The sequence below is a fragment of the Adelges cooleyi genome, unplaced genomic scaffold (genome assembly GCF_023614345.1).
Source record: "Adelges cooleyi isolate 19-005CV unplaced genomic scaffold, UGA_ACOO_1.1 ACOO_flye_CR_arks_rails_tigmint_CR_PRNA_23, whole genome shotgun sequence".
In the NCBI taxonomy this organism is placed as follows: Eukaryota; Metazoa; Arthropoda; class Insecta; order Hemiptera; family Adelgidae; genus Adelges; species Adelges cooleyi.
Genome location: NW_026095893.1, coordinates 10208618 through 10230139, shown reverse-complemented (window position 1 = coordinate 10230139; position 21522 = coordinate 10208618). Strand labels below are relative to the sequence as shown.

Here is a 21522-nt window from a genome sequence, read left to right as displayed (position 1 = left end):
TTAAAAACTGATGACGAAATTGCACCGGAGTGGCTAATTCCATTCCGCAACACGGAAATCCGGAACATTAACACGTCGACCGTGCTATTTAGAAGGTGCGCGACTATTGTACACTTAAGACTACCTGTCGGCACGGGAAGATGTAGCTTAATGCGGCCCATATAGTTTTCACGTGAGGCCACTGTACGTACAGTATTATGATATTAGCAGACCATGCGCGAGATCCGATTGCTACCGTGAATAACCGTGAAAATATTATTATCGGTTTTTTTTATTGACGTCGGATCCTTGCAATTTTCTACGGACCACCAGTGCGATGATGCCGTTTCGTAGTCTGACTACTAAAATATATATTATATACATACAGGGTATCTTAATAAACCTCAAACCTATATAGTATATATTACTGTGTTAGCATTGAGCATAGTATGCTACACCGACATTTGTAGACACCTTAGATAGAAAATAATCCGAATGCCACTTTGTATTCTTTATAATGACAATTCATAATTTATACTGTATTAGTTGCGGAATTAAAAGAAAAATACCGAACAGACCTATTGGAACGGTGGAAACTATTTTAGCTGTGAGATCATAAAGTTTTCGTGTCAATACTTAAAAAGTTACTTTTTTATTTATTTGATCAGAGGCGTAGCTAGGATTTTTTTTTTGGGGAGGCCCACTATAAACCATTGATAAACAAAGTCATTAACATGATTATTGATTAACATGATTAACGTGATTATTCTTATTAATAATTAATTTTTTTTCTATAATATATATAGAAAATTTTGGGTAGGCCCGGGCCAACCAGGTCTACCTACTGGCTACGCCCCTGTATTTGACTAAGACAAATATTTAAAAATTTAGGTAAATAACTAGACAAATAGTACCTTTTATTTTTTGTATATTTTAGATAGCAAAAAAAAAAATTGATATTACGTACCTATTATGCTGGCAAAGAGTCGCGGTACACTTGAGGAAGATAGAAAGGTATAAAATCGATTTACTATACGAGAGAGACGGTCTAGTAGAAGTGTTTATAATCCTTATTTACAATATCCCATGGGTCATCCCTAAATTTCCATGTAATAAAACTTTGTCTTAGCCATTATTTCATTATCTATGGTCTCCGCTAGTTAAAACTTGTGGATTTAAGTGGATTAAAGTTAAATATATAATAGTACCCACGTTACCGTCGTTAATGTTATCAAAGTTATTTAATTAGAAAGAAAATTGAAAAGAAAAAATGCAACCATTTCACTGTTATAATGGTCACGTTATCGCACTAATTTATAATCTATTATGAACTCATGTTTTTAAATAAACCCGTGTAAGTTCTCGGCGTACCGAAAATTGCTGACCAGCTATTATAATTTGCATTTAATTAAATCATCGTCATATTATTTTAAAATCATTGTAATATTTCAATTACATTATTTATGTATGTAATATGTTGGACTCGACGTGACGTCACCCTGTATACATGTGGATTGCGGTTATAACTTATAATATTACATTTGTAGGATCGTTTTCATCGATAGGGTATGCCGTGGAAAACAACCGAAACAAATCTGTTTTTTTTTATTATCCGGCAGTTATCATTGTATTATTATTTATTAACTGTAGGTATTATTATATTTTAACTGATGTTTACACGGAAGAGACAAATTTCTGCGATTTCGTATATTAAACATAAAACAGATAACCCCACATTTTGTTTATTATTTACTCGCTTATAGCCAGGATATATTACTTTAAAAATTTGTTTTCATTCTTTATTATAATTTCAAAAAGTAAAGAAAAGTCGATTTGAGGCTTAGTATGGACGTAGTGTAGTGAGCATAGTCAGGTATGTGCTTTTACAAAAGTGTAAGCATTTTCATAACTCAGAAAGATAAAATAATTTACAAATAAAACGCTTTGACGCGAATCTGTAGATGGTACAAATATCATAAAAATCATTAAAATCCTTTTTTTTTTTTGAGATTCTGCATATATACAATATATCTTAACAATTACATATATTTAAACAATAGAAAAATGGCTAATAGATGTATACAAAATTAAAACAAAATACATTACATAGTAAAACCAGCCTCGGTAGTAGGTAATGAAGGAAATAATGTGTAGGATGGAAGGTTCGGAATTGGAATTGAGCATAGAATGGATATTAAAAGAAATGTTTAAGGATGTAAGGAAATTAGCTAAAATAACCCGTTTAGGGGACGGGGGGGACAATTAAAAAGGATATGAGGAAGATCGCAAATAGACTACTCAACGTAAAAAAGTCCTTAAAATACAATTTTAAGCATATCATAAATTGTATTTTAAGAGTTGGTCGTCTTCAAGAAAACTTTTTCCCATTAGGCAGTCATTTTCCCCATTTATTACTTGATGTTAAACAAAATTACTTAATTTATTGTAATTATATCTTCATCAAAATACGTTTATTTTAAGAGGAAATCCATCTGCCAAATGGTCTGACTTTACTTAAGGTGTTAAAATTAAACTAGAGGTATTAAACACAGAAAAAAGTACATTTTAAACAGTTTATAAAAATCAAGCATTTTGACTAAAACCGACGACTTGAGATGTATAATATTGTGTTCTATGTGATTCCAAAATTTCATAACTCTAAAAAATAAGATAGTTAAAGGAATAAGTGAGTTTTACACCTAATATTATGGACGTATGGTGTTCTATTCATGTAAGTCAACAATATTATTTAAAATCAGGATTTCTTTTTACATAGCACAATTGCTTTGATGATAACTTGTTCGAATTTCCCATGAGTCTATAAGTTAGAACATGTTAAATATGTATGTTATACTTTTTTTTCATGATTGCGATTTACCATTTGATACTTAAGATATAACAATTCGACAGCTGATAGACATTTACCATTTCAGACATAAAACATTCTGTAATATTGATATCCGTATCGAAGACGGCGGATGATTTAATATTATATTTTTGGTGTGTACAATATTGTGTATAAAAAAACTGTATAAATTGGCCTAGATTATTATTAATCTAGGGTATATTTTGTTGCTAGATAAGATTTTGCACAAGTCGTATGAAGTGTTGAACTTAATAATACTTTTTTTTAACGGTATACAGGCTTTAATACTGACATTTGGAACTTTTAAGCTTAGGATATTTTTTTATCGTTAGTTTAGATGTTTGTAAAATATATCTATTCGATTTTACTCCGGCGGCAAACAAAATCGTTATAATATACCTGTAATAGATTCTGCATAAGACAGTCTTTCTGGTATCGTGACCTGATTCAGTCCGGCGGTTTCTAGGAATGGCGTGCAAGGTCGTGATCACCGATGATAAATTTACCTACATATAAACGAACAGCAAACGTATAGGTTATGTGTTCGCGTTGATGTTTTATTGATTGGCCGGAGATAATCGAACGGAAAACGTTTTTTTTGCGGTCCATCTACAGAACTCAAGAAATTGTATGGTGAGCGTTATTTGCTCGACTCATAACCGTGGAAAACGGGTTAGTGGCAGAGCACGGTTTGCTTTATTGTTGTTATTGGAAATGTGAATGAGAAGACCAACGACAATATAACAATGTGTATAATTGCTGTATAAAAAGAGAAAAAGAAAGTATAAAAAAAAAACGAATTTTAAGTATGACTTTAACGTATATTTCATATTAACTAAATTTTAGTACAATATAATATAATTAAATATCGTTTTTACTACACAAACATAATTTTTTTTATACTTATTTTATTAAATAATAATATATGCCGTCGAACCAAATGCGTACACAATATAATATTATTATTACACGCGCATTTGGTTCCGACGTCTGGACAATGAATTTTGGTTTACACAAAATATAATATTATATTAGTATAAATACATTATAATATTTCTGAGGAACCGAAATGAAGAATAATTATTAACATTAAAATGGCTAAAATTAAAAAAAAAAACAATCGTTTACCGAAATTTTACAATTTACACGGTTTAAATATAATATAATAAATATCAATTTGTTTTTAATTACAATTTTTGTTTAAAACAATTTCATTTTTTTTTATTGTTATCTTTTTTTTTGAGCAACTTAAAATAATAATAATAATAATAATCGTGTTTGGGAAGAGCGTATGTATTAATATATTATATTGTTAGAGTAAAATGTTAATATATGTATTATAAAAACAAATACCACACGGAAAAAAATTGAACAAATATTAAGCGTAGGTATAACACAAACTTAACACCAAAAATAAAAAAAGGAACACAATTAAGAACATTATAATTATAAAAAAAAACAGAGCTGATTTTGTATGTAACAATAAAAACATAATCCATATTAAAAACTGTCTTTGTGTATAATATGTTTGTAAGTTTGTAAAACCGAAAACTGTAAATCGTTATTAATCATATTTATGATATTTTTATTATTACCGTATTCAATGACTACAAATCAAACTACATGTATAAGATTATTTCTATTGTATTATTATTATTGTTATTATGAATATACGATTAATATTATTTATTGTTATGTAACTATTGTATTGAATTGCGTAAAAGTTATAATAGTATTATTACAAATTATTAAAACAAACTGTGTACTTTATTTTATAATATTATACTGCGACTATTGTAACGTAAATATGCATCAGAACACGGAAAGCTAAAAAAACATAAGTTATTGCAACGAATCAACACTATACTTGTAATAACAATTGTTTTAGTTATTACTGTAAGAGAAAGAAAATTGTCAACTGCAATGTAATAAATATAATTATTATTACTAGTGAGTTCATAGGCTAAAACGGTCAACTGAAAATATAGTTAAAACATGAACAAAAAAAAACATAAGTAAATATTAAATAATAAGTAATAATAAAGAGGTTGTATAACTGGAACGAAAAAAAATAACTGAACAAAGAAATAGATTTTCGGACGACTCATCGTCGACCAAACCAAATAATAATTCAACGAACGGACAAAAAAAACCTAAAAGAAAACGCCGTGTAAAGTATTTTGTTGTAAGCATCACACTGCGATGAAAAAAAACCGTTTTGGTCATGGAAAACTGTAAGTTATTAAAAATTATTTTATTTATCATTACTATATAAACGGCACTATCCTATCGACTATTGTATATGTATGTATAAGCTACTTATGAATTACAATTATATTATTATTGGGTATTGTTGTATCCAACGGATGAGACAATAAATATGAAAACTATTAATAATTAAATGAAATCTTATCGGAATTATAATAATGAAAAAACAAAATCGAATAATAAAAAACACAAAATACGGAAGTAGGATAATTATTAATGTATGTATTATATTATAGAAAACATATAAGCGAAAAAAAGAGTATAGTATAAGCGGCGACGATTGCGGTCGGATTTAATACCTAACCCTGGAAATTGCTGCTTCCTTCTCGTTGAAAGGAATTGAAACCCATTAACCTTCTTTGTCGGGTCCGCAATACTACGGTGGGACATATAAGAAAGGGAGTAATAGGTAGAAGAATGTAGTATTTTATTTTTATTATTTCTTTTGAAACAGTATCATTCGATCCCAAAATTAAACATTTTACGTTTTGTGTACCGTAAATCTGTTCTATCTACTGTTTTGATTATGAGTGTAAAAGTGTTTGTGTGTGGACCAGAAGTCGAATAAAATGATTCATCTATAGAATCGTCGACGTTCCGGTTTGGGCTATTGCGATTACAAGAAAAAAAATCTACTATACAGATGCGTTTACGCCCGTTTAGGGGCCGATTTTTGATCTAGCGGAAATCCTTCTGTATAGTATTTAATAATATAGTATTGTTGTGTATTTACATGCTCGCTGCATGCTTGGGCTATTGCGATATTCTTACATGTATGTGTATGTGTATGCAATACGCGATAAACGAATAAGTGGTTATCGAATGACCAATATAATAAACGAGTATAGAAATAATGAAGATATTCGTATATACAATATAATAATTATTTGGTCAAGAGACGTTGTGCCGGCTCGTTGTAGTCCGGATCGCGTATTCTGTCATTGAGAAATGTTAACTGTCATCCGTCAAATGGTACTGTGAGATCGATAATTAATTGTCATGTATATTATACATTGTTATATAATATCTATTTCGATAAATAATTATAATAAATAAACGTGTACCGCGGCTAATTGGTTTCAGAAAATTAAAAGAAAACATTTACAACAAACTCTTTTATTGCACGACATTAATATTATTATCATCATCAGAGCGTTCGATTGGTATTAATGAAACAAAAACGAAAAATTGATTTTTCCTTCGATAACAATCTATGGTTAATTTTATAGGACTAACACGACAGCCGCTGTGTGTGTGTAATAATTGGCCACTTAACTTCTATACTTCAACCGCGTGTCAATCTAATCGCGAATGCAAAAAGAAGTGGTGCACCAATTGTTATCGGTGAAATTGTAATGGTAGGACTTAGTTGCAACCTCGGTGAAAAAATTGAAGTATATTATATTATGTACAAGGCGGCGATTACTGAAAGAAGAAAATGAAACTAATTTGTATTATTTACAAAATAATAAACGGATGAAAAGTACTGTCTACTGATTATTATTATTATGTACAAGTTATGCGTTCTGTCGTGTTGTCCATAATGTGTTAAGAATTTGAGTGAACTTGTATTTGTTTCGTGTTTATTTACAAACTTGCCCTAATCATTAAAAAACAGTGACATGAACGCGATCTGAGAGAAGTTTTATAGAGTGTTTGTGAACAATGTATTAAAAAAGTTTACGATTATTTCTAAAAAAATGTCATCCAACGAAATAATGATGGAAAAAATTGCAAAATCCCCTAAATAAAACAAAATAATAAAACAAAGATAATAACCGAAACAAAATAACAAAAAGTTAACATAAACAAGTATTTCGTAAAAACGATAATTATTTTTTTTCGTAAAAATGAAAATTGAGTTCTTGATTTAAAAATTGTCCCGCAATATTTATTTATTCTTATAGCAATTAGGGGCGATCCTCACATATATTTTATAACACTATTATTATTATATTAATGTAGATTGATCAATATGTTTGTACATCTCATGCTAATAAAAATAACCACAAATATATATATAAATTACTGTACAACAAAAATTTGCTAAACTTCAAATGGGAAATAAAATATACTTTTGGTTAATTTTGTTTAGTTTTTTAAACGCGACGACATTAAATTTATACTTATAGATAGTTAATTTAAAAAAAAATGATATTATACAATATTTACACGAAACAGCCGAGAATTTTTTCTCAATAAACGTACGACGTTTATTGGGTTTTGGTAAAAAAAAACGAAACCGGTGAATCTAATTATTATTGTGAAAGAACACAAGTTCAGGCTGTCGAGTATCGATATAGGAAGTTAGCGCATACGCGCCGAGACCCGATTATTTCAATAGTAACTGAACCCTCATGGATTTAGGTGACCCTGTTGGGTGTTACCGAAAGCGAAACCCAGAGCCCTGGGATCACCGTGCAACCGAAGTGCTTGTTCCAGACGCTGTTCTTGGAGACGCAGAGCTTCGGACAAGTCGGGAGATACTTGTCCCTGGTGGTATTGTCCGTTCATCAGCTGGCCCTGTGCGGTCATGGAGTTATAGTTGATTGCGTTTTGCGTCTGATGTGCGGCGTTTTGTTGGGCCGACGCGGTAGTTTGCCTGGCCTGTTCGGCGACCTGTTGTTGCTGTTGCTGCTGCTGTTGCTGTTGTTGCTGCTGTTGGAGCTGCTGTTGTTGTTGTTGATGTTGTTGTTGCTGCTGGTGCTGTTGTTGCTGCTGTTGCTGCTGCTGTTGGCCGGACGACGCGGCAACGGCCTGAGTGACCGCCAACCGGAGCGCCGCCTCGGCTTGCGACCGAAGGATGGCCTCTTGCATGCGCAACGTTGGCGACGACTGGTCATGGTTGGACTGCTGGTGGTGCAACATAGACTGATGAGTCGTCGGTTGGTGGTGTCCGCTGAGTCCGTCCACCATAGACGACATGGACGCCCTGACGGCCGCGTTCATGGCCAACTGGACGGCCGATTGCATGGAGTTGACGGACGAATTGGATGCGGATCCGCTGCTATAACAAAACGACATCGTTATTCGAAAAACCGTAAAACAAGTCGATGATATGAAACAACGTAATAAGTATACAATACCTTGAAGTGGTCACTAACGGGTTTTGATGCATGGCGTTGGATTGGGTGATGCGCATAGCGGCGGCCGCCAAGTTAGCGGCCGCGGCCTGGACGACGGACGCCGGCGTTGGAGGTACGGTACGCGGCGAATGCGGAGGAGACGGCGGGTTCTGTTGCGCCACTTGTGAGACGGCCGCATGAGCTTGCTGTTGGCTCATAAATAAAGCGGCCGCTCGCTGTAAGTCGTTGGCGTTGTACTGGGGCTGCTGGTTCATGTACTGGTGCCCTCCGTTTCCCACTGAAAATAAGCATTTCTCGGTATAAATACGTTTATCGAACTTGATTCAACGCGAATAAACTATTATCGGACACTCACTCATGCCACCGGTCCTGCTGGCAGCCATTAGCTCAGCGAGTTTGACGGCCGTTGGGTTGTTGTTATTGTTATTGTTATTGGTGGTACTATTATTGTTGTTGTGGTGCAACACCAACGGTATTTGGTTGTCGGCGGGAGACGCGGTCAAGCGACCGCCGTTGCCGGATGTGGACAAACTGCTCTGGAGCGCGCCGGCACTCAAGGCGGTACCGCCGACGGAACCCGGATCGCCGCTGCCGGTGCCGTCGACGTCGCCGTTATTAGACGACGACGAGTCCGAGTGTACGGAATGCGGTGAGATGGGCCCGCCCATGCTGTTGGTAGCCGTCACTGCGGCCAAGAAGTTCTCGCGTTCTCGGCGTTCTGCGGCCGCTCTGCTCAGAACGTACTGTGCGGCAAACTGATGTTTAGGGTCCATGCGCATGTGTTCCATGTGAGTCAAAAGACCTGAGAAACGATTTTGAAATTGTAAATTATTCATAAATCAAAAGACCAACGATAATAATGTGAAAGACGAGTGAAAGAATTGGGTAGTAAGGCACAGTGTGTTAGGGCTTACAGTCACCGGTTCGACATCGGCGGTCTCTCTTTGGTCCGGTAAATGTCTAGAGAGAGAGAGAGAGACTACCATTCTCCCAATAGGCAACCGAACTAGGTCTTATGCTCGGTCAATAAAGCCATAAGCAATAATAATAATAATGATAATGGTAATAATATTGACTCATTATATACATCGTGCGTTATACGATCGTGGCTGTATAATAGTAATAATATAGTTTTTCAACACTGTTGATATCAGAATACTCGGATGGTTACCCAGGCCACGAACTTAAAAACACGATCGTGGTTATCATTATTTTTGTTATTATATGCAGATGAAAACGCAGTGTGCGTATACGAAATTATTGGTACTTGGATTGTAAATACTATATCGCAAACGATAGATTGATATTGATAAAAACAGTGAATACAATATTTACTTAAACAGGACACTATAATAATTTTGTTATTATTTCAAACGACATGTGATATATTTAATATGTCATCGTTTAAGTCAGAAATGTCAACTTGCGACGATACGTAGTGGACGTATACCTTTATAAAGTTGCAGTACGGCAATATAGTGGTTATTATATTTTAAATGTAATATGCGCTCACCTGATTCGTGGGTGAACACCGCTTGGCACACCGAACACGGCCACATCCTGAGCTGGGCAAACTGAGCGGTTTCCGGGTGGCAAGCCAAATGCTTTCGAAGGCTGCCTTCGTTCACGTAGTGCTTGCCGCATACGGGACACGGATGGTTGGCCGTTCGGCGTTTGGCCATGTAAGGACCAGTTCCGATGTCCGAGTAGCCTAAAAGCGCATAAATAATAACGTTTAACGAAACAAATATGTAAAAAAATGAATTAGGGTTCAACCTCGAACCCAGCAGTATACACTATCGAGTACAACGAAAAACCGATAAACATAAGCCGCTATACTTCCTTTTTAACAATCCCCAACTAACTAACCAACAACATACGTATATCGAAATAATATTTTTTTATGACGGGGTAAAAAGTTAAGCAGTAAAATCATCGAAGTCATGATAAATACCTAAATGACTGAATTTCTTCTCCTGCATTTTCCACTCATTCGGTACGACGGCCGGCGACATGGGGGTCGGCTCGTTGTGGTGTGTCTTCATGTGTTCAACTAAGGAGTCGCTGCCCAAGAAAAGTTTGTGGCACAGCGGACACGACGTGGTGCTGGCACCGCCCATTAGCGCGGCGTGTTGTTGGAGCACGTCCATTCGGAGTTCGGCTTCCTGAAAATAAAAAAAATGTTCCTGAAATCCACAAATAAAAAAACAGTCATCAGACCAACGTATGTAACGGCGCGGCAATAAGAGGCGGTGCCGCCGGCAACGTTATTGTATTTTAAACATTAAGATATATAATACTATATGCATGTACACAAACATTAAAGTTGAGGATACGACGAAAAACAGCTTACTGGTTTAGTATGTACGGCAGTATGTACGTATATTGGTATTAATAAAAATTATAACAGCCTTATGATATTGTTGTCGTAGAACGCGAGTCGTCTGCAGGGGCAATGTGGGTAACAAAAAACCATGTACCGGACGTTTTTTACGAGCCCGAAATTTACCGACCGGAGTTTATTGCGCCGGAGTAGTGGGTTTCTTTATTTCCAGCTCGTTTTTCTTTTTGTTAGTTTCAAAAATCGTGTAAGTACAGTGAAAAATATTTCATCTGCCGCCGCCGCCAGCCGTGACTGGCGACTAGTGTACGATATCGGCGCCTGGGGAGATGTGTCCGAGAAGCGAAAAATACACACAAACGCGCAGAGAGGAAACGGTCCTCGGCGGGGAAGGCATAGGGGGAGGGGAACAGCAATAAAACAAACGTAATTTTAATTTTTAAAAGCTCCTCCAAGCGCCGACGAGGCAACCAGCGTACTTACGGCCGCAGTAGCAGTAGTTATATACTCGCGGCCCGGTGACTTTTATATTAAAAGTCCGTCTGCCGCGGTCGAGAAAAGCGGAGATTTACATTTTTTATTAAAATATTTTATAAACAAAGTATAATTTATATCGGCGATGGCACTCGACGCCCGAGAAACGTTCGCAATAATAATTGTTGCCGCCCGGTTTTTCCGCACCGCGCAATGCCATTTGTATCTACACAGGAAAAATCCCTAATTTTTTTTTTTACCCTTTCGGTTCTGTATAAATACCATTACGCGCTGTGGTTATATAACCAAAGTCATCACCGCCACCACCGCCGCACCGTACGGATTGGCACAGTGTTATATTTGTTTATTTTTTTGTTCACTATTTGCTGATAATATACATAAACGAAAAATAATATACTTTGGATTTATGCTCCGTGGCCGTATTAAAAGTGCCATAATATATTTTCCAATATAAACTTTGTGCAGCCACTATAGTTATTACTTATTACTATTGCGGCGGTAGTACTTTTACTCGAAACGATTTATGGACTTCTCGGATTGCGCAACACTCGGTCACTGATATTATTTTTTATCTTTATTATTACTGTATGTTTTTGAATTTACAAAAAAATCGCTCTGGCGTTAAGTGCTCAGTTAATATAATCATATGCTGTAATATATAACGCGATTAATTGTACAATTTTACTTATAAACTCGCTGAAGACGAGATAGAGAAGTTTTGAAATTATTTTACTCATAAAAATTCATTAGTAATCATTAAGATAAGCATTCTAAAAATATAGTATTATAATGTCGAAGATCAAGTGTAACTTTCAAATCACTCATAGGCCTTAGGTTAAAAAAAAGTGATTTCAAAATATATGCTTTTTTTTTTAATTAAAAATATATTAGTTGTTCTTCTATAGTTTTCAGTAATTTTTATACTTAATAATTATATTACATTTTTAGTTTTAATTATTTTTATTAGTATATTTAGTCGATACAGCCTTGAAATTTACACCAACAATATATATTTATCACAAAACGGTTTCCTCGGGACATAACTGGTCGATTCAATAAAAATGAATATAAATTAACATAATCGCTGGGATACAATCATCAAGGCTTATATTATTTCTGCCCTTTGAACTGTGTTGTTTCTATTTGATTAGGTACGCTGATCGACGGTCATCATCTCGTCCGGGATTCTTGTTGGTTATAAAAATTGTGACTCAAACTTTCTGATAGGCACTGCACTTACAGCTGCCCTCCCTCTCCGTGGTCGTCTCTATACACACCGTCGACAACATTTTGTTCCATTTATGGCAAGTAGCCTCCTATCCACGCGGCAAATTTATAGCCTCCTATTAGAATAACACGTGGCCCGTACAGTCTCAGCGACCTATCCTATGCGGTGCGGCGCGGTCGTTTACAACAAGAGATCGATAGAATTTTTTTTTTTTTTTTGTCAACATTATAATACGCGCCGTTGAATTATATCTAACGTAACGCAGCCATAGTACGAGAAAATAACGAGTCGTTTTTATAAAATAAGTAAAGGATAAAAATCGATACAATAATAACATGTGTAGTATCTACAGGGTGTACCAAACTCGATAAGCAGTTTTTCAATAAATCTATAATTATAGATTATAATGTAATATATTGGTTGTAATCAATACTAATAGAGTGATTCGCTTATAAAGTCTTTATTGTACAAAGTATACAAATGCGGGCTGGAATTACTTTGCTAATTGTAATTTTTGTCGACCTCAAAATATGAGATATGCATGTCACGAAAGCGGTATAAGATAAATGTGGTCCAAAGCCAGTTTATTTGTCATACATGGATAATTACAACATAATAATATAACCAGAGAACGCGCCGTACGAAGCGAACGCGAACAGTCCACATATAATTATCTCCAACACGTCTCGAGCACTGTATTATTATTGAATAAAAAAATGCAAATGCTTAAGAGCGTGCCGGCCGTCCAGTGCCAGTGTACATGTTATATTTAATGTACAACAAAACGTTTCGACACCTGCAGTTGCATCGGTCGCAACGAAACCGGACAACTGTATATACTTAGGGAAGTGCATCCGTATGTGAAAAAATTTAAATAACTGTCGGACGAATTCAAAATAAATAACACGCCCACACGATGGATAAAAAAACACCACCTGTACGCATTTGAAAATCAACAGTCATCGTTTTTTTTTCCTGTTTTTTTCCCTAGCATTTGATACAAATCAACAGCCTTCGCTGTCGGTATTGTTTTACGGACAAGTGTTAATCATGGAAATATTAATCGTCACTATGTAAACGATAGTGGTACACCTGCTTGTGTGTATAACAATAATTGTGGGTACCACCGCCTTGGGAGTTGGGAGGAACGCTCGCTGATCTACAGTAAGATTTACTAAGACACATAAAAAAAACAAGCCGACGAGCGGCGGTATAATCCTCTTGTATTTTTTTTTTAATCGAAAGGGTTGAAAAGAATGTTAAAGTTAAAGCCAGCTCATGCGGCATATAGGCAATTGTGCTGCGGCTCTCCATACAAAAAATATGTATATTATATTGCGGAATAACGTTAAACAAAATCATAAGAAGGGTCAATAATACAACAATAAAGATGAACAACACTGTATCTTTACCCTTTTCACCGTTTTTTAATGAATATCGCGTAGTAGTCTTTTTTTCATATATATACACATTTTTTTCTACCAACCCTTTTATACTCTGGTTTTTACATTGGTCTTACGGTTTTTTTTTCTTCTATTAACGCACTCGAGGGATAAAAAAAACAACATAATATTTTTATAATATAAAATACATTTAAATGAGAGTACTTCGCTCGAGCGTGTCCATTATGATATCCTCGCTGTTAACATCATCATATAGTATTATAATAATTGAACGACTCGGGCAGTAAATCCGAAAAAAATAATTGCGCGCTAAAATCCAAACGGAACACGGCGCAAAGTTTAACGACCCGCCTGCACGATATTATTATGATGTTACAGGCGGCATAAGCCGCGCGTTGTGCGTTTCTATTTTTGTTTTGTATACATCTGCGATTGGCGGAAATCGTATGCGTTGTACATGGAATAGCAAAAAGTGCACCCGGTACATACGGTATACTTATTAATATTATAGCGAAGACAGTCCGACTTGTAATATAAATAATAAACAGAGAAGCGAAATCAGTGCGTGTGAACTCGAATAGAAAACGTTGGAAAAAAATTACCACAACGTCTTGAGTTTGCGTGAGGAAAATGCAGACAAAAAAAAAAAACCAAAAATAATTTCATATTTACCGCAGATCACCCTTTCTCGGTGGCGACAAAATCGTAGCCGTCAGCCGCATAAATTAGCGATAAATAATATTTATTAACGCGTCTGGACGTTTGCGGTGGAAAAAAAAAGGCGCAAACAAAAATATAATGTGTAATTGTGATTTATCTATACTTATAAATTGCGTAGACGTGGTTGAAGAATTATTTCGGAAAATAAAAAAAAAATACATATATTATTTTTACAAAGGTATACATCAAGTGTAGGAACAATTGACTGTGGCATGACACAGAGATGAGTGTCGATATAAACATAAAAACCTTCTATGCGCTATTTGTCCTACGGTGGCTTATAACAATTATAAAATCAATTAATTTCACTAACGCCTTTACAATTGTTATAAAACAAATGATCAACATAAGCAGATTATCGATAAAAGCATCAATTGTGTTTTCGTCTAACTCTAAAAGGAAGTATAGGCATTGATGTTCTTTAAAATTATTTTAATATCACAGCACATCATCATCATTCCTAAAAAAATCATTTCTAAAAAAAAAAAATGCATAGATTTATTTTTAGATCCTCCTCAATAGAATGTGCCAGAGTGGGGCAAACGGATTTTCAAAAATGTGGTTCTGGGTAAAAATATTTGATGAAAAATTTGTTTTGCAAGCCTTTGTATAGCGCCGAGTCGGTGTTTTTCAGAGTGCTTGAACGGGTACTGTGCCTAGTAATAACACGCGAGCCGCCGACGAATCTCGAAATTATAATGAAGGAAATCGAATTGCGCGTAAACTCTCTGCATCTTGGCAGGTCATTACCGCGCCTTCGAAGAGAGTTACACGAAAGAGTGAAAAAAAATTGTATTACTCGTGCGGCGCTGGTGCTCCAGGGCGAAGAGCGATGGCCACCTATAACGTTGGTGGTGGTGATGGTGGTGGTGGTCGGGGGAGGTAATAAGAAGAAAGTCCATTTTTCCCAGTTTTAATTACAGTCGCGATCTTAGCAGCAACGCGGCTGCTATATAGCATATTTGAAGAAATAACAAAATTAACTAAAATTGTTTACGTGTATAATAATATCGAGACACGTCTTGAAGAAACCCTTTTAGTTTTTCCTATTAACTTTACTAAACGCGCCCGTATCGTCGTCGCTGCCAGTGTAATGATAATAAAAAATTAATGTATTTATATTTATTATGATTTACATTTTTGGTGCGTTTCCGTACGTGACGGTGCACTACAATTTGACGTTGCATTACAGCCGTGGTGGTGTTTTCCATTGCTGTAGCCTGTACCTGTTAAAACTACCTATACAATAAAAAAGACGGAAGTGTTAAGGAAAAAAAATGTACACCGCAACGAACGACTGGCCTGAATTATTTTTTTTCATCTCGAGATTAGGTTTTATCGTCGTGATCGTTTAAGTGACGTCGTCGTCATCAAACAGCACTGCAAGGCGACGTCACTGCGGTCATAAAATTATACATTTCAACAGAAACCCGTAAGGTGGCCTCGGCGAGAACCCAAAAACCCTTTTACCCCGAAAACTAGGTCAATGTCGCCGCCTCCTCGTGTATGTTATGCGCGTGCAACACATGCACTTCCTCGGCGACCATTTGGTAAGCGAGACGGTATTGCAGGAGAACTCGATTAAAATAAAAACGGTGTACCGTTAAAGTGTTTTTACAAAATGATGGCATTTTTTTTTAAATTTTTGATCGCAGACCTTAACCTTAGTCCAGGTTTACGCTAAGAACAACGCTTTACAGATATCACACATCATGTTTTCGCTTTTCGTCGAACCGCGTTAGAACAAACAGCTACTATTTACTATTGCGACACACTCAAAGTCACTATATAGCGGCACACGCGTTGCCCTCGGTGTGGACCGAACCTGTTACGATATTATAAAATTGTCGTTAATGTGGTTAACATACCTTTGCCGTGTGGGTGCGCAGACTGGACTCGGTGGCGAAACCCTTGCCGCAGATGGTGCAGTGGAACGGCCGGTTCTTGGCTCGTTCCACTTGGGCGTCATGATTACGGAGGTGTTGTTGCAGGTTGGACAATTGTATAAAAGCTCGACCGCACTCGGCCAAGTGACACCTGTAGGGTCGTTCGCCTGTAAATAATAATAATAAAAAAAAAAGTTAAGCTTCAGCATTTATCTGTATAAAGTCGAAAAAATAACACCAGGTGTAACTTGTAATGATTGAAAAGGCAGCCCAATCATGTTGATGTTCACTATCTGAGAAGACCATTTTTGCGGAAATTTAAAAAACAACAATTGTCTTTTAGCTTTACACGTTGAGGCTTAAATATTTAAACGATAGAGTCGGTTGGGACTGCAGTTATAAAAAAAATAATTGTTGATAAGCATAAATAAAATGACCGGTTACAGAGTTTACGGGTGTTATCGACCTACTATACAAACACAACACAATAACCGGTTACCGGCATAGAGTTTTTCATATGTAAATCGGGCCCTTGTAAATAATGGTACAGTAATATAATAATAGTAGTAATAATAATAGTAATAATAATAATAATATATGCAAGCGGTCTTTTGCGGAAGGAAACGAGAGAGGGCACGTCCTATTGTTTTAACACGTATTACGTATACCTGGTCGGCATTTTTTTTTTCATCTTCCACTTCTATAATGATATCCAACTCACACACATACATACGCCTTGAGAAATAAGTAAAAACGTATCCAATTAGATATTCTTTTGTATTGTTTTTTTTGCCGCTGTGTCTATCAACGACGTCGACGACACGTTATGGTAATTTTCACCCGGATGCGTTTTTTTTCCACCACTCCTATATACATGCCCTTCATTCGTAACCACCCTTAACCCTTTTTCGCACTGCAGCGATCCCCGTCCATGCTATTGTTTTAACGCTTTTATTATAATACTAGTATACTGTAGTCACCGTATAATATTGTAATTTTTAATATTTTTTTGTTTTACTTCTTTTTCGTCGTGTCTTCTCCGTACCAACACATTGTACTCTGTACAGCTAATATATAACCATAAACCGTGGGAACCTGGCCGAGATATTTAGAACGATGGACCAGTCTGTATGAGAATATTGTATGTATATATACATGATTATTCCCCTCTGTAATTTCTGCCATCCCTAAACTTAATCTAGTTGAAAATGACACGAGAATCACACGCATGCAGAAAATAATATACGCGTTCGGATTGAGAGGGGGTGAAATATATTATTTTTGTATTATTCGACAATAATAATGAAAAAATAACCCTTTCCCTCTATACTTGCTGCGGCGTAAAGCTCTATACATAAAAACGTTTACAACGAATGAGTTTTTGCCAGTACGATTTTCGGAAAAACGAATAATAATAATATGTCGTCCGAGCGGGACAGGTCTACCGGGAGAGTGGAGGGTATGGAAGCTGGGGGAGTGGGAGGGTTGAAAAACGAGATTTATATACGTCGGACACACATAAATCGCATAAAATTCGTATATTTTTCGCCGGTATGTCATTTTTGTGTATGTAACATAAAACCACACACAAGCATGGTCCACCGTCAGTTTTTTACTGGTATTATTATTATTTTATATTATTTACAGCCCTCCGACGCATTTCAGTGTGTTTTTTTGGACGGCAAAAAACTAATAATTCGGATTCGCCCGAGTGATTTAAAACAACACGGGACTCGCGTTCGAAATTTCATACGTCATTCTGTCGATTGGCTTGGCAAATGTTGTATTTGTTTGTTTTTTTTGTCATTGTATTATAACCGTGCTCGACAGTTTTGTTATACACACTGCCAGTGAACGTTTTGCGGTAGATATCATATTATAGCACAAGGACTTAGGGCGTCCAATATGCTTGATAAGAACGAGTGGGGTGTTTGGATAGATTTTTTTCTCCAATAAAGTTTCCCCACGCTAAGAGAATCCAGCGGCGGCAGCAAAAATAACAATAATTGTTTGAACAGGAAACCAATGCGACCGAGAACGATAAATAATTGAATTTAGTCGCACTTTTTTTTCTTTCCCTACAACAACCCGTTGATGGCACAGCGTTAAAATGTCGAGGAAAAAAAAGGTCCGAAGACCTTTTATTATTATTTTTATTCGCGGTTCTGTTACCGCGTGTATTTAACCCGACGTGTTACACTTCTCACTTTTTAACGGTAAAAAAAAAACTGCCGGTAACCTTTTTTTTTCCAACTCGAGTGTAAACCGTTTAAATCTCAGTGGACGTTACCGCCGTCGTTAAACGGCAGCGGGCAACCCCGTTTAAACGGCGGCCGCCCATATAATTTATGTAAACTTCATAACCCGTGTTTTTAATTTTTAATGGTTTTTTTTTTTTTTACTTTTTGAGGTTTTTTTCTGAACAAACCTTTTAGACGTTTATGCATTATTCGATAAAGAGTTATCCGTTTTATACTATGCAAGTATAATGAACTCGTTTAGCGTATAATCGTTTTAAAATGCGCGCTACTACACAAAAATAAAATTGTTCTACTTTACAGTATAATAAGAAATACATTTACGATTATCCAGTACAATCTTTTCGATGTCTTCGACGTCAAACTTTAAAAGACGTCTGTGTATACAAGTGGATACCATGTAATGTATACCCGCTAATTATATAACGACTAGGTAATAGGTTTGCTTACATAAACTTAACTGGAGAGAGGTTCACTTTATCACGAATTTTAACAAATGTAGCGATACTAAATAACTAATCACAATAGAAATTAATTATTGTTTTAAAGTGCTTTTATTTTTGAACACTACAACACAAAAAACTATTGTTTAAAATCATAATTTATTATTTGTATTTAAAATGTTTCAACAATTCAATGTTTTTATCTAAAGTCTTAGAACTAAATTAAATTATGTATTTAATGAACATTTTTTATGAGTTTGTTATAGGTTTACATAGTTACATTAATTTATTTACAAATGTTTTAAAAGTGTTATCGTTTGAGGAGTATTCTTCGGCGGGGAAGATGTCGACTCTTAAGAAAAAAATTAATTAATTTAGCTTTAGGGGCATTATAATTGTTTAGTATAAACATCTGTTGTGGTGTCCATTATTTTATAGTCCCTGAAAGTATTATGTTGCTCATCACCAATTATTATTGCACATGTTATGTATTTGATAAATTAAATAATTATTATTAACAATAATGTACACAAACATAATATTTATTTATTTCTCCTGTCGGAAAGCGCCTGTATCTGATAAATGTCGGTTGTGCCCATAAACGACTTGTTTTTCCGTTAACATCCTATCCGGTCTGTAGAGTAAGCACGTTATACGAGTGTCGACAAGTAGTAGAAAAAAGGTAATACAAAAAATACATATAATATATAATATGTAAATGTATAAATTGCAAAAAAAATTCTCGTCGATAAAATAAAGAAAGAAAAATGTGTCGATTTAATCCGTTTGGAACGTGACTGATAATTTATTGCCTCGGCGGGTGTATATAGTTAAATCTACATACTTAATGAACTTTGTTCGGTTTTCATTAACTAAACGCGCCTCTGTGTGTGTGTGTTGATAAATTCCGTTGTAAATCATCGTTTCTCAACTGCTCTATAACCTCATACATCTGCGCGCACAGACTTAACAGACGACCTGCCTTAAGACTACGTAGAATACTTCGACGTAAGACATAGACCTTTAATGTGACCCTGTTCGTACGACGGCAGCAGACTTTCTACGCTTGGGTTGTGTCACAAGTACACGCGGTTGTGCATCGGGTGACTTGGAACTCTGCCCACTTTTGCCGTCTCTGTCCATCTCGACTTGTATATTATTATATATTTATACATATAAGTATATAGTTGTACATATAATACACGGTTTAACTCGACGACGCATAGCAGTGACCGACCGCCCTAATATTATATTACAAGTTATAATAATTATTAGTATTTTATAGTGACAGTACAGGCTCACTAACAGATATACGCAGGTCTAAAGTATGACAAGGAACGGATTTAGAATAGATACAGTACCAGTATAGAGGAAATCTAACCTAGCCCGAGAAATACTTGCCACACAGTTGGTTCGGGGACTGTATGAGGCGGTGTTCGTTTATTTTAATAGTAAAATTGCACTCGTGTTAAAGTTAAACAACATCTCTAATACATTTATTTACATATATCTAACCATGTTTTACCTAATTCTAATAATTAAAAGTTGTAAGCACATTTTCTTTGAAATCGAACGTTGAGCTTAAGTATAATAACGAGACATTGATGTCACTAATTAGAATTAGTATAATAATAGCATTATTGATTACATTGTAATCAATTATTTTTTGCACATCTAGGTATAATAATTGAAACGTGTTACCGGGCTTTCAATAGTATTCGGGTCATTTCATTATAATGAAACAACATTTTATTTATCAAATAATAATAATAATAATTTTTTTTACACAAGGTCATTGTTTGAAGTATTAAATCCTAAAACGTGATCAATTTGTGTGTTTTAAATTGCCAAAATCGTGTTTTTGTTAACTTCAAAAAAACGTATAGCATGCAACATTTTTAAATTTGCCTTATGAATACATATGGGATATAATATCTTTCGTTTAATGAAAAAATTATCATTACAGAACCATTATATATTTTTTTGTTTTTCCATCAATTGTGGTCGTTAAGATAAAAACTTAATAAGCTAAATTGACGTCAGAGCATCTAAATATACCCAAGCCCTTTTTTTTTAAGAAATTTGAACTTGATTATGTATTTATTTTTACTAGACCGCGATTTTTTATTGCCCGCGTATCGACTATGTAAGCCCGACCAAAATACATTACAATAAAAAACACCCTTGTTCAATGTTTTTGTTTTATGGTTTACAACGTTTATTACACAGAAACGTGTAATACATAAATAAAAACTTAGAGAGAAGAGGGTTTTTTTTCGTTGTCCAAATTAATACCGACAATAAATTTTCGAACGGGGTAGCGATCGGTTATTTTGCGGTCTCGGCGAACGGGCGGCCTGTACAGTAGGTTTAAGTAGGGTAATTTTTAACAGAGTGGTTTTCGCACCTCTTGAAATACGTGACCGGAATCCCATTACAAAGTACTCGACGTTTGCAAAGAGGAAATATTATTATTATTGTACGAAAAAAAGCTTGCCAGGTTTTTTAGATAATAAATAACAATAATTATAATAACGCTTGGCCGTTTG

The 21522-nt window shown here is 35.2% G+C and overlaps 1 protein-coding gene across 7 annotated transcripts in view; it reads right to left on the bottom strand.

Annotated features, from left to right (window-relative positions):
* Nucleotides 1-4556: 4556 nt before the first annotated feature.
* Nucleotides 4557-21522, bottom strand: part of LOC126835490 (zinc finger protein 236-like) — a 93774-nt gene continuing 76808 nt past the window's right edge. For 5 of the 7 annotated variants that reach the window (XM_050568118.1, XM_050568120.1, XM_050568119.1 and 2 more), the window contains 6 exons: nucleotides 16255-16439; nucleotides 10154-10385; nucleotides 9713-9910; nucleotides 8555-9001; nucleotides 8200-8476; nucleotides 4557-8120 (listed from right to left, as the gene is read on the bottom strand). In XM_050568118.1, coding sequence (XP_050424075.1) covers nucleotides 7469-8120; nucleotides 8200-8476; nucleotides 8555-9001; nucleotides 9713-9910; nucleotides 10154-10385; nucleotides 16255-16439 — 1991 coding nt within the window. In that variant the 3' untranslated portion in view covers nucleotides 4557-7468. The remainder of the gene's footprint in view (nucleotides 8121-8199; nucleotides 8477-8554; nucleotides 9002-9712; nucleotides 9911-10153; nucleotides 10386-16254; nucleotides 16440-21522) is intronic. The other 2 variants (XM_050568123.1, XM_050568124.1) reach the window with 2 other exon arrangements.